Source organism: Elephantulus edwardii, unplaced genomic scaffold (genome assembly GCF_000299155.1).
Source record: "Elephantulus edwardii isolate Elephantulus edwardi_28Jun2011 unplaced genomic scaffold, EleEdw1.0 scaffold00002, whole genome shotgun sequence".
NCBI classification, from domain to species: Eukaryota; Metazoa; Chordata; class Mammalia; order Macroscelidea; family Macroscelididae; genus Elephantulus; species Elephantulus edwardii.
Window position 1 is genome coordinate 26970169 of NW_006399752.1, and position 13705 is coordinate 26983873.

At 56.2% G+C, this 13705-nt stretch overlaps 1 protein-coding gene across 1 annotated transcript in view; it reads left to right on the forward strand.

The window, feature by feature from the left end:
- TMEM179 (transmembrane protein 179) overlaps window positions 1–6897 on the forward strand; it is a 13502-nt gene extending 6605 nt beyond the window's left edge. Inside the window, exons 2-4 of the mRNA XM_006879043.1 lie at window positions 4068–4205; window positions 4797–4875; window positions 6721–6897. Coding sequence (XP_006879105.1) covers window positions 4068–4205; window positions 4797–4875; window positions 6721–6897 — 394 coding nt within the window. The remainder of the gene's footprint in view (window positions 1–4067; window positions 4206–4796; window positions 4876–6720) is intronic.
- The last annotated feature ends 6808 nt before the right edge of the window (window positions 6898–13705 follow it).

Here is a 13705-nt window from a genome sequence, read left to right on the forward strand (position 1 = left end):
CCAGACCAGAGCCTTATAGAACTGCCAATCCACTAAGAATCAGAACCAGGGAGATGTGTATGGTTTGGGGGACAGGATTCAATCTATGACAAGGTGTCATCTGGGTACCCCACTCTCAATTGCTGAATGAATGAATGAGTGGGTGAGGGAATGCACCCCACTGCAGGGTTGCTGTGGGGCGGAGTGCAGGCCAGCTCCTTCCAGATGGGGTGTGGAGGCTGGGGTTGGGGACAGGAGGTTAACACCCCCACCTGCCACCCACACAGTCTCAGCTCTCTGATGCTTGCTTCTCAAGTCAGTCACCATGGCAACAGCATGTCTGAGCAGAGCCCTGAGAGGCAGCCAGACAGGAGGTTAACCCTGTGAGTGCCAGCCGGTGGGGTTGGGAGGGGAGCAGAGGATGCTCCGGACACCCCTCCCCCCAGTGTCTGCAGCACCGGCTTCATCCCATGTGGGCCCACAGGAGGGGGATGGGTCAGTGTGAGGACGTTTCAGGTGCCAACCCCGCTCCAGCTCCACTCCCTCAGGTGACTCTGGGAGACTTGATGATGAGGGCAGGGCTGGGAACCAAGTCCAGTTAAGGAGGACTTGAATGAACTACCCTACAGGCAGGAGAGGGCAAAAGAGGGCAGTAATGGAGGGAGGGAGAGACAGGAAGGGGCAAGAGAGACACAGGGGTGGAGGGACAGGAGAGGTCAGAAGGTGAGGGAGGGAAGGGAGGGGACAGGAGTAATCAGGAGGGGAGGGGGAGACAGGAGGATATAGGGGTGGAGGAACAGAAGAGGTCAGAAGGGGAGGGAGGGAAGGGAGGGGACAGGAGTAATCAGGAGGGAAGGGGGAGACAGGAGGATGTAGGGGTGGAGGGGACAGAAGAGGTCAGGAAGGGAGGGGAGGAGACAGGAGGGCGGGATGGGCAGCTTGTGGTCAATGTTGGGCCTCAGAGCACCGAATGGCTCCTGTGTTCTTGGGGGCAGAGGCTACCAGGGAATCTCTGGTGAGACCCTTGGAATTGAGACTGGACTTCATGGAACCCTTTATAACTACAGGTCCCAGCCCCTCACTCAGGGCCCCTAGGGCTGGAGAGATTTTGGAGTGCAGAACTGTGTCCTGCAGGGAACAGATGGCTCCCTGGAAAGGGGCTAATTTGAGAGAGGTGGCCAACACATACAGGCTGGGCATGGGGACCAGAGGGGAGGCTGCTGGAGGAGCAGGGGCCATTGCATGGGGACACCCTAGCCTGAGGCAGCCCCTAGGAAGGACCTGGGATAACCTCTCATCTCCATTCTCCCTCCACATGCCCCACCAGGACCCCCATTGCATTACCTGGGCAGATGCTAAGAGGTAGAGGCCAGTGCCTGGTTTGTGGGGACATCTCTGGGCAGGGCAGGGTATAGATGGGGAAGTGGATCTTCTGGAGGCCGAGTGGGATTCTGGACATAGAAGCTTCAATTTGGGCAGGTGTTGAGGCTGCTGCGGTCCAAGCAGAGCCTTGAGCAGGTCGGACAAGACCGGCCGCCCAAGTCTGGGCAGGTCCCACTCCAGGGTTCTGATGCAGAGTGTGGGCTTGGAGGTCGCTGCACCAGGTGCTACTGATGTGACATGATGTGATTGTGATGACGGATCACACGTGTGTGCATGGTGTGTGTGCTCAGGTGTGTATGTGTGAGGCCGCTCAGTGTGGGTCACGGGTGTGCGTGTGTGTCTGCTCTGTGAAAATGTGTACACTCATGGGCCCACTCAGTCTGGATCACACGTGTGTGCACAGGCCCATTCAGTGTGGGTCATCATGTGTAGCCACCACACGTTGTTGTTGTTGTTTTTGTCATAGGTGATTCATAGTGACCCTGTGAACAAAAGTCCTCAATGCTTGTGTGGTTTTCATCCTTTCTCCAAGTTCATAGGGTTTCCAGAGGCAAGCTATTATGGAAGTAGATGCCACTCCTGCTTCCAACCTTGTTTTAATCGGGGAGATCCACCAAACACTGTCCACTATGGGTGACCATTAACCTTGTTGTTGTTATGTGCCATCGAGTCGCTTGCGACTCATAGCAACTGTATGTACAAGAGCCCTAAATACCCGTCTATCCTGTCCCAACCTCACCATCTCAAACACTCATTCCCACCACTCCACTCACAGAATCGATCCATCTCGTCGAAGGTCTTCCTCTCCTGCGCCATCCTTCTACTCTCACAAACATGATGTCCCTCTCCAAGGACCAGTCCCTCCTTGCAACATGCCCAAAGTATGTCAGACGAAGCTTCAGAATCCTTGATTCCAAGGAGCACTCTGGCTTCACCCTCTCTAGGACAAACCTGTTTGTTCTCCTAGCAGTCCATGATATATTCAACTCTTTTCCAGCACCACAGCTCAAAGGCAGCAATTCTCTTTCTATCATCCCTATTCACTGTCCAACTCTCCGATACATAGCATGTAATTGCAAAGACTATAGCCTGGATCAGGTACACCTTAGTCTCGAGCCTGACATCGTTGCTCTTCAGTACTCTTGAGAGGTCCCTCACAGCCGACTTTCCCAATGCAGTTTTGTCTCCTGATTTCCTGGCTGCTGTTACCAAGAGTGTTGACTGTGGAGCCAAGTAAATTAAAACTGTTATCTCAATCTCTTCACTATCCACAACTGATGCTGCCAATTGGCCCAGTGGTGAGAATCATTGTTTCCTTCATGTTGAGCTTCAATCCATATTGAAGACTACAGTCCTTGACCTTCTGCAGCAAGTGCTTCAGGTCCTCCTCAGTTTCAGCGAGCAGGGTGTATCGTCCGCGTAACGCAGACCATTAACGTAGTGGGCCCATATTCCTGGCCCTTTGTAGGCTGTTACTCAGAACTCAGCTTCAAGTGCATCTCTGTGTTCTCATCCCTCCTCTGAGAGGACATGAGGTGACCACTTCCAGCCCTGGGAGGTGGCCCTCTGTCTTGCTGTCTGTCTAGCATCTGCACCCTGGGACAGCTCCTTGGGCCACCTCCTGGGGGCCAGAGTGGGGCCATTTAGCCTTCATCCTCAGCCTTAGTGAGGCACTCAAAGGTAAAGTGCTGTTGAAGGATGGATGAGTGAGTAATTGAAAGAGTGAGTCAACGATTGTGTGGGTGGATGAGTGAGTGAGTGGACGAGGAAGTGGGCGGATGGGCAGGTGTGGTATGGATGGATGGGTGGGTGGATGGATAGATGAATGGGTAGGTGGGTGTGTGGTTGGATTGGTAGATGGATAGGTAGATAGATAGGTAGCTGAATGGGTGGCTGGCTGGAGGAGTGGATGGGGTGTCTATGGAAGGATAGATGGGTAAATGAGCAGATAGATGGATGGATGATAGGTGGTCAGGTGGATGGATGGATGGATGGATGGATGGGGAGATGGATAGGTGAGTTGGGGGGGTTGTATGGATAGGTGGGTGGGTGAGTGAGTGGATGAATGAATGGGGGGGTGGGTGGATGGACCTGTCAGGACTTCTGTCTTCCCTCAGTTGATAGGTAACTTGGACAGTGATTTTGGTGTTTTCTTGATCGAGATCTCTCTGAGACTTGCGAGTTAAACATTGGGCTCCTTGGTCTTGTTGGGCAGTTTATCTGTCCCCACTGTGAGAGAAAACCAGTGTTCATACTGACCCGCTACTAGCAGATCAGTCTCTGCGATCTCATGGTGGACAGAGGCCCCTCCGTGGCCGTCCAGCTCTGCACCACCATCTCCTCTGGGGTTCTGGCTGGACTGGCCCCCCCTCATTCCTGCCCCAGCCTTGTGCTCCCAGGTTCACTTAGCTCAGTCTGTCTGTGCTCAGGTTGGCGTCTTGGGGCCCATTCACAAGTGTCCTCTTCTGGAGTATCCTGAAGATCTTAATGTCCTCTCTCTGTCCCTGGGGGATCCTGGGATGCCTTGTGTGTCCCCTATCTGTCCCTATATCTCCTTCTTCTACACCTTCCTGAACCTGCTGGTCAGTGCCCTGGGCGTCTCTGAGTGTCTCCCATCTGTCCCTACAGCTCCTTTTTCTACGCCTTCCTGAACCTGCTGGTCAGTGCCCTGGGCGTCTCTGAGTGTCTCCCATCTGTCCCTACAGCTCCTTTTTCTACGCCTTCCTGAACCTGCTGGTCAGCGCCCTCGTGGTCTTCTTGGTTTTCATCGCCAGCACCATCGTGAGCGTGGGCTTCACCATGTGGTGTGATGCCATCACTGAGAAGGGCACCACACCGCACAGGTGGGCCAGCCCCAGCCTGAAGACCACCCTTGGCCCTACTCGTGGCTTGCAGTGTTGTCCCACAGCCTGGCCAGCCCACCCTGCACCCCCTGCCCCTGTCCAGTGTCCCTGGCCCTGTCTGACCCCCAGCCTGGCCAACCTTTCCTGTATCTCCTGTCCAGTGTCCCTGGTCCTGTCTGACCCCCAGCCTGGCTAACCCTCCCTGCACCCCCTGCCCCTGTCCAGTGTCCCTGGCTCTGTCCGCCCCCCAGCCTGGCCAGCCCTCCCTGCACCCCCGCCCCTTTCCAGTGGGCCTGGCCCTGTTCCAGATGTGGAAGCTGTACCATCAGTGTAGCAGTGAGCCCGAGGGGTGGACGTATGGGAGGGGCTGGCCATCAGTTTTCAGAGGTCCCCAACATTGCACCATGTGCTGAATGTCAAGATCCCCACAGACATCCAAATGGCCAAGATGCTGGCCTTAGGGGCCTGTCCACTGCTTGGTGACAGCCTTTCCCATTAGTGAATGACACAGATGCTGAGGGCTGCTCCTGGGCCAGGCTGCTGTCTCCTCCAGTGCTGGCGGTCATCACCACTGATGTTGTGCCTTTTTAGCTGTGAAGAGCTTCAGGACATCGACTTAGAGCTGAATGTGGACAACTCTGCCTTCTATGACCAGTACACCATCGCCCAGGTAAGTGCTGTGGACAGGTGCCCTGTGCATGCTACTGTGTGAGTGTATGTGTGTGACGCATGCTCACTAAGACCAGGATTCCATTGCCCATGTGAAGGCAATGGACAGGAGCAGCTGTGCGTGTACACAAGTATATGTGTGTACATGAGTGTGCATGTGTGTGCAGATTACTAGCTATCACCCAGGCGAAAGCTGCAGACAGGAACGCTGTGTGTACATATGTGTGTGAGTGCATGTGTGTGCATGTATGCTTGCTGTGACCAGGACACCATCAACCAGGTGAGAACTGCAGACAGGAGCACTGTGTGTGCATGTGTGTGTGTACACATGAACATATATGCAGGAGCATATGTGTGTGCATGTGAACATGTGTGCAGGAGTGTATGTGTGTGCATGTCCACTTGTTATGACCAGGACACCATCACCCAGGTGAGAGCTGCAGACAGGAGTGCTGTGTGTGCACACGTGTATATGTACACACACTACATGTGCACACATGCACTTGTGTCACTGTGTGCAGTGATAGGAGGTAGGGTAGTGCGGTTTGCAGAAAGCTGTACTGCCTAGCTCAAGGCTTCTCCTCTCTGGTGGTTCACCTCTATCAGTTGTACCTCAGGAGAGGGACGGACAGTCTCCTGTGTGGTTTACACCTCAGAAAGCCCACTGGAGGATCCTCTAGCTATGCTTCTGTTCCAACTCCATGGCAATGTGTTAAGTGAGCTGTAGTGGCCCCTTGAGGTAGTGTCAGTCAGTGGTTGTCCCCTACACCAAAGCTTCAGGCCATGCCTGAGTCAAAGATGCTTTCATGCCAATGATGGGGGGCTGCCTTTGCCCCCACTTTGTGAGGGATGCCCACACCCCTATCTTATAGGACATTCACCCCAATTTTGTGGGGCTGTTGTTGTTGTTAAGTGTCTTTGAGTCACAGACGACTCATAGCGACCCTATGAATAAAAAACCTGAACACTTGTATAACTTTCACCCTTTCTCCAAGTTCATAGAGTTTCAGGAGGCAAGCTATTTCAGAAATGGATTCCACTCCTGCTTACAAGCTTGTTTTAGTCAGGGAGCTCCACCAAACACTGTGCACCGTGGGTGACCATTATCACATTTGACACATCAGTGTCACAGTGTTCAACATCACAGCAACCACGAGTTACCTCTGTACGGCAAGTGGACAGACCAGTGACATACCATTTAGAAGAATGTTTGACCAAAACCAATTGAAACCAGGCCCGAGGGCCGTGGATTAAAATCCCCCACCTTTGGCTTCATAGCATCATTTTCAATCCACCAGGCTCACAGAACTCTCTCGTTGTTGTTGTAAAGTGCTGTTGAGTCATAGACGACTCATAGTAACCCTGTGAACGAAAGACCCAAATATCCACATTTTACAGTGTTCCCACACCTCAGTTCTGTTGAACTTCATGAACCTCAGTTTTGTGGGACAACTGCACCCCAATTTTGAGAGATTTCTTGCGTCCTCCCTGTAGGATTTGAGCGAGCAGCTGGGCCTTGTCCTGGGGCGACTCAGCTTCCTTCAGCCGACTGAGAAAAGCAGTTGAGGGTCTATTTATTATCTGGAGAGGAGGTGGGTGGAGTGGACACCCACCCAGGGAGTGTCATTGGGAAAGGACGGCTGTGTGGACAGGGCTGCCAGTGAGCCTCAGCCCCACGTCAGGCAATCAGGTGGGCAGGGTCCAGAGCAACCCTGGCCCTCCCCCAGCACCCTTTCCCCCTCAGTGTGCCCGTCCTTTCCATGAGCTGCCTGGACAGTACCTGGTGGGGACTGGGGCACGGAGCAGGGCTGTTTGCTAATTGTGACCTCTGTCCTCTGCCCTCTAGTTTGGCCTCTGGGCCTCGTGGCTGGCCTGGCTAGCCATCACTGTGCTGGCCTTCCTCAAAGTCTACCACAACTACCGTCAGGAGGATCTGCTCGACAGCCTGGTCCACGAGAAGGAGCTGCTACTGGGCCGGCCTGGGTCCCGCACCTGCCAGGAAGACAAGAGCGCCGTCATCTAGTGTCCTGCCCATGCCCCTGCCCTCCTGGGAGCAGGGACCCGACTCCCTAGACACTGAGCTTTGCATGCCCCCCTCCCGGCCCCGTGTGGGCTGCAGGTGACTCATTCCTTCAAGAGCCCGACCTTCACGTGGAAATGCAGCCGTGACTGAGATGGGCACTGGGACGGTGTTGGCGAAGCCTGGCTCCACGAGACCATCTGTCAGGGGCCCGAGATGATGCATTGTGCACATGCAGCCCCAGCCGTCCCACAGGACACACCCCTGTCTTGCAGGTTCAGACACACCAGTCTGTAGCACTGGGTTGGACTGTGGTTCTCTGGAGTCCAGTGCTGGACCCTGTGCTCATGCACCTTCTGCCCCTGCTCAGGTGTGAGGTGGCTTTGTGCCAGGTGGATTACATGCGTGATCCTGGGGACAACACTTGTATCCCCACAGTGATTCTTCACCTTTCATGTCCAGAGCTCTGGTGCCACTTGCTTCTGCATCTGGAGGCAACACTTCAAGTAGGAGAAGCTGCTTGGTGTCCCCACCTCTGATCCTTCCTCCCTGCTGGGGTTGAGTCCCTTCAGCCTCGGGCCAAGCCCCTCAGCTCCTGTACTAGGACCACTCCCCAGGTGCAGAAGCAGTGGTGTCACCTGGCACAGGGGGTGGCTGCATGCACGACTGGAGGACTGGCCGTGCAGCTGCCCCCCGTTCTCTGCCAGGGGCCTGGCTGGGAGAGGCGCCAGGGCCCCAGCGAGATGCTCTGGGTGCGTGTGCTCTGTTGCATTTGGTGTGATGTGTGGAGAGGAGACAGGCCTCTCATCCTGGAGAGGAGGGACCACACATGTGGAGTGTGAGGGCCACGTACCCATTGCAGGCTCAGGTCTGTGCACAATCGTGGGTGCATGTGTGTGACTGTGTACACGTGAGTGTGTGCATGTGTGTGATAGTGGGTGCATGTGTGCAAGTGTGTGCACTTGTGTATATGTGTACACTCATGCATGAGTAAGTGGGTACGCATGAGCATGTGCATGCATGTGACTGTAGTGAGTGTGCTCAAGCGTGTACACATGTGAGCTCCTGCCTGAGCCTTCATTGGTGCATAAGCATACATGTGGGAAGGTGTGCATGTGTGTATGTGTACACCTGTGCTTGGGCATTCACGTGTGCATGCATGTACACACATGTGTACCTCAGTGTATGCACTCACATTAATGTATACAAAGGAACTTCTGTGTGTGCACAGACATACATGTGTGTCCATGAGCATGTGTGTGCAAGAGTGCAGAAATGGACATGTGCGTTTGTGAATGCATGAGTGTGAGTGTATACATGAGTGCATGTGTGTGTCAGTATGTGGTGTGTGGGCATGCGTGTGTGTGATCACGTGTGTGTCAGTATGTGGCATGTGAATGCATGCCTGTACTCACAAGCACGTGTGTGTCAGTACATGGTGTGTGAGGGCATGTGTGTGAGCACGTGTGTGTCAGTACATGGTGTGTGGGGGCATGTGTGCACGAGCACATGTGTGTCAGTACGTGGTATGTGGGCACGTGTGTGTCAGTACATGGTGTGTGAGGCGTCTGTGTGAGTATGTGTGTGTCAGTACGTGGTGTGTGAGCACATGTGTGCCAATACGTGGTGTGTGAGGGCATGTGTGTGCATGAGCACATGTGTGCCCATGTGCATCTGAGTGCATGTGGAAGTCCACGTGGTTGTGAGTGTGTGAGCCCACGTGCCAATGTGCATGAGTGTGTTGTTAGGCGCCTTCGAGTTGGCTGTGACCCACAGCGACCCTGTGAACAACAGTTTGACCCCTTGCCCTGCCCAGCAGCATCTTCATGGTCTCTGCTTTAATATCCTCGTCTGCATTTGTGAGTGTGTTTGCATGCATTGCTCATGTGTGTGCACTTTTGTGTGTTCTGTATGTAAGTGTGCACGTGTGTCCGTGTGTGTGCATGTTCTGTGCCCCTCTCTCCTTGGGGTGCCTGTTGAGTGCCTTGCTGCCTGAGAGGAGGGCATCGTAACCCCACTTTGTAGTGTCTGCTGCACAGAGGTTCCTGGGACAGGAGGGGCTGGCTGGGACCCCAGAGCAGGTGCCCTCCCTGAGGGGCCACAGGGCTGCTGCCACACCAGATCCAGGTGCCAGCCATCCCGCCCAACCATGCACCCCAGAGCTTGCATCCCCTCCCGAGAGGGCCCTGGAAGCAGTAGGGTCAGAATGCATCCCATGGTGGGATTTACACCCCCTTTTCTCTGGGCTTCAAAGCTTGCTCCTCTAGCTCCCCATCTTTGGTGCCCCCTGTCCCTCACCCATGGCCTCTTCTGTGTCCAAGGGCAGACTGGGATTCCCAGAAGTGCCCACAGCCCAGACCTGGTCTGGACATCGGGTTGGATGGGTGTCCAGTGCAGGGTCAGGGTGGATGTCCAGGGCTGTAAGCCTGATGACACAGCTGTCAGACTCCAGAACCTGAGGCATGTCTGATGGGCTGGGTCCTGGGGACCCCAAGGCTGATGGGGTCCTGGGCTCCTTCTTGGCCCTGTCGTGTCCTGTCCCCCCTAACCTCTTGACACTGGCCCCTCTCTAGCCCAAGAGCTCTTGGTCACCTCAGGAGGCAGAGTGGCTCCTGCCAGAAACAGGCCACCTTGCTTATCTGACTAGTGCTCATTGAGACCCTTAGGAGGGTCAGGCAGGCCAGGAAGGCTGGCACTGGGTGCACCCTGGGTCTGGAGATCTGGTCTGGGCATCCACAGTCCAGTGGTCAGCAGGCACCGGTGTCCGTTGCTGTGCATGTGCCTTGCAGAGTGAGGGTGTTGCTGATACACAGCCTGTCTGTGCTGTCACCTCACCTGCTCCTGGGTCTTCCAGGAAGGGGACAGCTGGCACGGGGAGGGGTGCAGATGCCAGCAGGGGTTCCTGGGCCAATCCATGCAGCCCTCACCTGTGTTCCCGTGCCATGGCTGTGGTAACAGACCTTGTCCTTCCTCCGGCTGAGCTGAGTGCCGGTGTCTCTGAGCTTAGCTGTGCCACCGTCAAGGAAATAAACAGGCTTCTCTGAGGAGGCTGTGGCTTGTCTTTGGTTCGCCCCTGAGGGAAGCACGTGGGTCCTAGGTCTCACCTACAGCCCTCACCTTGGCCTCGGCCTCCGTGGGCACGCTCTGTGTGCATGTCTGGGTGGGGTCACCCAGCAGCCTTCGGTGCCCCCTCCCCAGTGTGTGCTCAGGGCTGGCTGAGCTCCAGCGGGTTCCAGGGCTGCACCGCTGCATGTATGACGTGTTGTTTCCAAAATGTGGACTGGAGTCCCACCTCCCATGGCTGTGAGAAGCCTGCCCGTCATGCCTGGCAAGGCAGAGAGTCAGCGGGAAAGAGGAAGAGGGCCAGAAGGATGGACGCAGTGGTCGAGCCCAGCAGAGACTGTACGGTCAGGTTGGGGAGGGGCCTGGGGTCACTGTGGTAGAAACAGACGGGTGATCTTCATTGTTAGGTTGTTAGGTTGTCAGGCCACCGTGTGCACGTGTCTAAACCCCCTCTGAGGGGTTGGATGGGAGGAGGGGCGCCCCTCGACCTGCTCACAGCCCACGGGGGTGGAACCAGGGGTGCTCTGTGAGCCATGAGTAGGGGGGCCATGATGATCAGAACCTCTCTGCTCTGGGATGTGTGTAAGCCCTGGGGGGCTGGGGGAGATGGGGTGCAGTTGTGAGAAGCCCATGTCCTAGTGACCAAGGACAGACATCTTGAGGCCCAGTCCCCACTGGAGTGACCCCAGGGACAGTGGTCCTGGACATGGCTTCCCACGCTCCCCTACTCTAAGGACCCCTGAATTTTAAAACTAGAAGAGACCTTGCCCAAGGCCAGGTGGAGGGGGATGCCCCGACCCGGTAGGGGCTCAGCTGGTTCCAGGTAACACTGTGAAGCGTCCACTCCCGAAGATTTGGAGGAACTCCCAAAAAGGGACCTGTGGTGGTGGTGAGGGGTGCCTGAGACAACAGCCCCTGGGAGAACCCTCACTGCCCTCTGTGCCTGTTCCCCTGAAGAAATCAGAGACTGACAGAGACAATGAGTTTAATAGGAAGTTAGTTCTCCCTGGAGAGGCTGGGAACATATGGGGAAGGGGCAGCCTCTGCTGGGGGTCCAGGGTCTGTGCTCCCCCACCCCGCCCCAGCCACCCCCTTGTGGTGCATGGACTCTTTGACCAGCTCTGCACGTGGCCTGGACCAGGTCTCATGTGACTCCTCGGCCTGTGTGTGGACGTGACTGAGGACAGAGACCTCCGGCCCTGCTGCAGAGCTGCGTGGGGGGCTGCCCGAGGACAGTGGCCCCGTCAGGTATTCTGAAGGTGGTGGGGGTCCCTGGCTCCCACATCTCACACTCTTGTGGTCTAGGTTACCTCCCCATCAAGCAGGGTCACCACAGGGTCTAGGGGTCAAGTGAGGGGTCTGACCAGGAGTCAGAGATACTGCCCTAACCTCACACCTCTCACAGTGGGGGTCCAGGACCCCTTGAATGTGATGTTGGGAGGGGCCTGGATGGCTGCATGGACATGGGGTGTGCTGCACCCCCTCAGGTTCCTGTCTGCAGTTTAGTGTTCATGGCAGGTGTCCTCTGTCCCTTGGTGAGCTTCTGTCCTCTCCACTCTTTGAAGACCACAACCCTGAGGTCTCTTCTCCTGAACCATCACAGGCACAGCAGGGATCCCTCTAGGGTGGTGGCCAGGCCCCCCTTTCCCTAGAAGTCCAGTTGGGGTGAGGGAGGGAATTTGTCTCTGCTGGAGAGGGGAGTCATCTGCCCTCCAGGAACCCTCACCCTGCTGCGGGAAAGGCCAGCAGCCCCGACATGCCCACTGGCCCGTGGTCCTGGGAGGTGTCTGTCCGCTGTAACGGCTGCGAGCTGTGTTTGGTAGTGGGAGGCATCTTTAGCAGCAGGGGCTGTACCACTGACCCCAGCAGGGAAGGCAGGAGGATGAGTCGGCCCCTTGCCCCTGGAGCCCTCCCCTCAAGGCCAGGGCAGCCTTTCCCCATCAACTCTGCTGACCCTGGGTCTGGGGCTTCATTGGACCCCTAGGCTGTCTCCTCCTGGAGAGGCCCCTGATATCCAGCATGGAGCCCCAGTCCCTGCTACTGTGCCCCACTCCGCCCATCAGAGCTGCAGGAGGCTGTGCCAGCAAGTGAGAACCAGGTGCCGCAGATGCAGGACAAGGACCAGGACTTGGGCCCTGAAGTCCTCCAGGGCCAGAGAGACAGGCTTGGTGTGGCTGAAGCACAGACCTAAGACCACCAGAAGCAGGACACACACGGAGAGCCGCAGGAGCAGATAGCCGCTGCCCCGAGATGTGGGCTGGACAGGAGCTGGGCGGGAGGACAGGGTCAGGGCTGAGTGACAGGTCTGTCTCCCTCCTGTGGGACCCCTGTCCACCCTTCCCGTTTGCCAAGGCTGGAGGGGAAATAGGTACTGGACCATCATGCAGAGCGGCTGTGCCGGCCACGATCGATGGCTGCTTGGCCGGGTCCTGGGCGTGTGGGAGAGGGAGGGGGGCAGGGGCTCAGAACTTACCCCTTTGGGCTGTAGGGCTGTCCCTGCAGGCAATGTCTGAAGAGGAGAGGGAGAGGGTTCTCAGGCCTCACGACCCATGCCCCTGCCTGGTCACACTGTGTCCCTTCCCTTCACTGTCCCTCGGAATCTGTCCCAGGAGTATGTACTGAGATGCCTCCAGTTTGGAGGCAGGGGTCGCACTCAAGCCTCATTACGCCCACCCGGGGTCATCTTGGGTCTGGGGACACGGAGTGGTCTGCCAAGCAGGACTCAGTATGACCCAGATGCTTTTCACTGAGGGTGGGGGCCTCAGAGGGAAGAGCAGGAACTCAACCTCCTCACCTCCTCGCCTCTCACCAAGCCACCCTCCATGCCCCTGACGCCCCCCCCCCCGCACCTCCCTTGCCCTCACAGTGGATGGTGGCCTCCAGGGGCCCCTGGAAGCGCACTCGTCTCCTACTCTTCTGTGGCTCCGTCTCACGGTTGCAGCTGTGGGACCTGCTGCTTCTCAGGATGGACGGTGGGCTGGTCTTGCCTTCCTGTGGGGTGGGAGTGGACGCTGAGGTGAGCTGTCCTAGCCCTCATCACCCTGAGCTCTCCTCTTAGGGTTGAAGTGTGTCACTAAAGAACACTAGCAACGTGTCCCCAGAGGTGCAGCCTGTGAGAGTGACCTGCTTGGAAAGAGGGTTTTCTTCTGTTATCTGCAACCCCCAGGTAGAGCTAACAGTTCAGAGCTCAGCTGAGAGGTTGGTGGGTTGAGTCCACCTGGAGGTGCCGCTGAGGAAATACTTGGTGACCTGTTTGTGAAAGCCCACAACCTTGAGCTCAGTTTCATGGTGACACTGTGGGGTTGCCTTGAGTCAAGATTGACAACAAAACTGGCTGGTTTTGTTATGGAGGGGTCAAATGAGGTCATATGGGAGTGGGTGAGTCCCAGCCCCAATTCCGTATGAATGGTGTCCTAAGAAAGAAGAGAAACAGGCAACAGACAGAGGTTCCATGACAGTGGAGGCATCTGTGTCTATAAGGATCAGAGGAACACCTGATCTCAGCCTCAGACTAAGGGGCAGTCAGATGCAGCTCCTCAAGGCCTTAGAGAAATTGACAAGACTGACCCCCAGTTCTGGGGAGAAGACATCCTCGTTGTTTCAGGCTACCATCAGTGGTCCGTGGATGTGGTACCCTAAAGAAACTGACACCGTCAAGGTGCTGTCTAGAGATGTCAGGGAATCCCCAGGGGATGCACATCCTACCTGTAGACCCTCTCCAGCCCCAACCCCTGGGTAGTCACCCTGC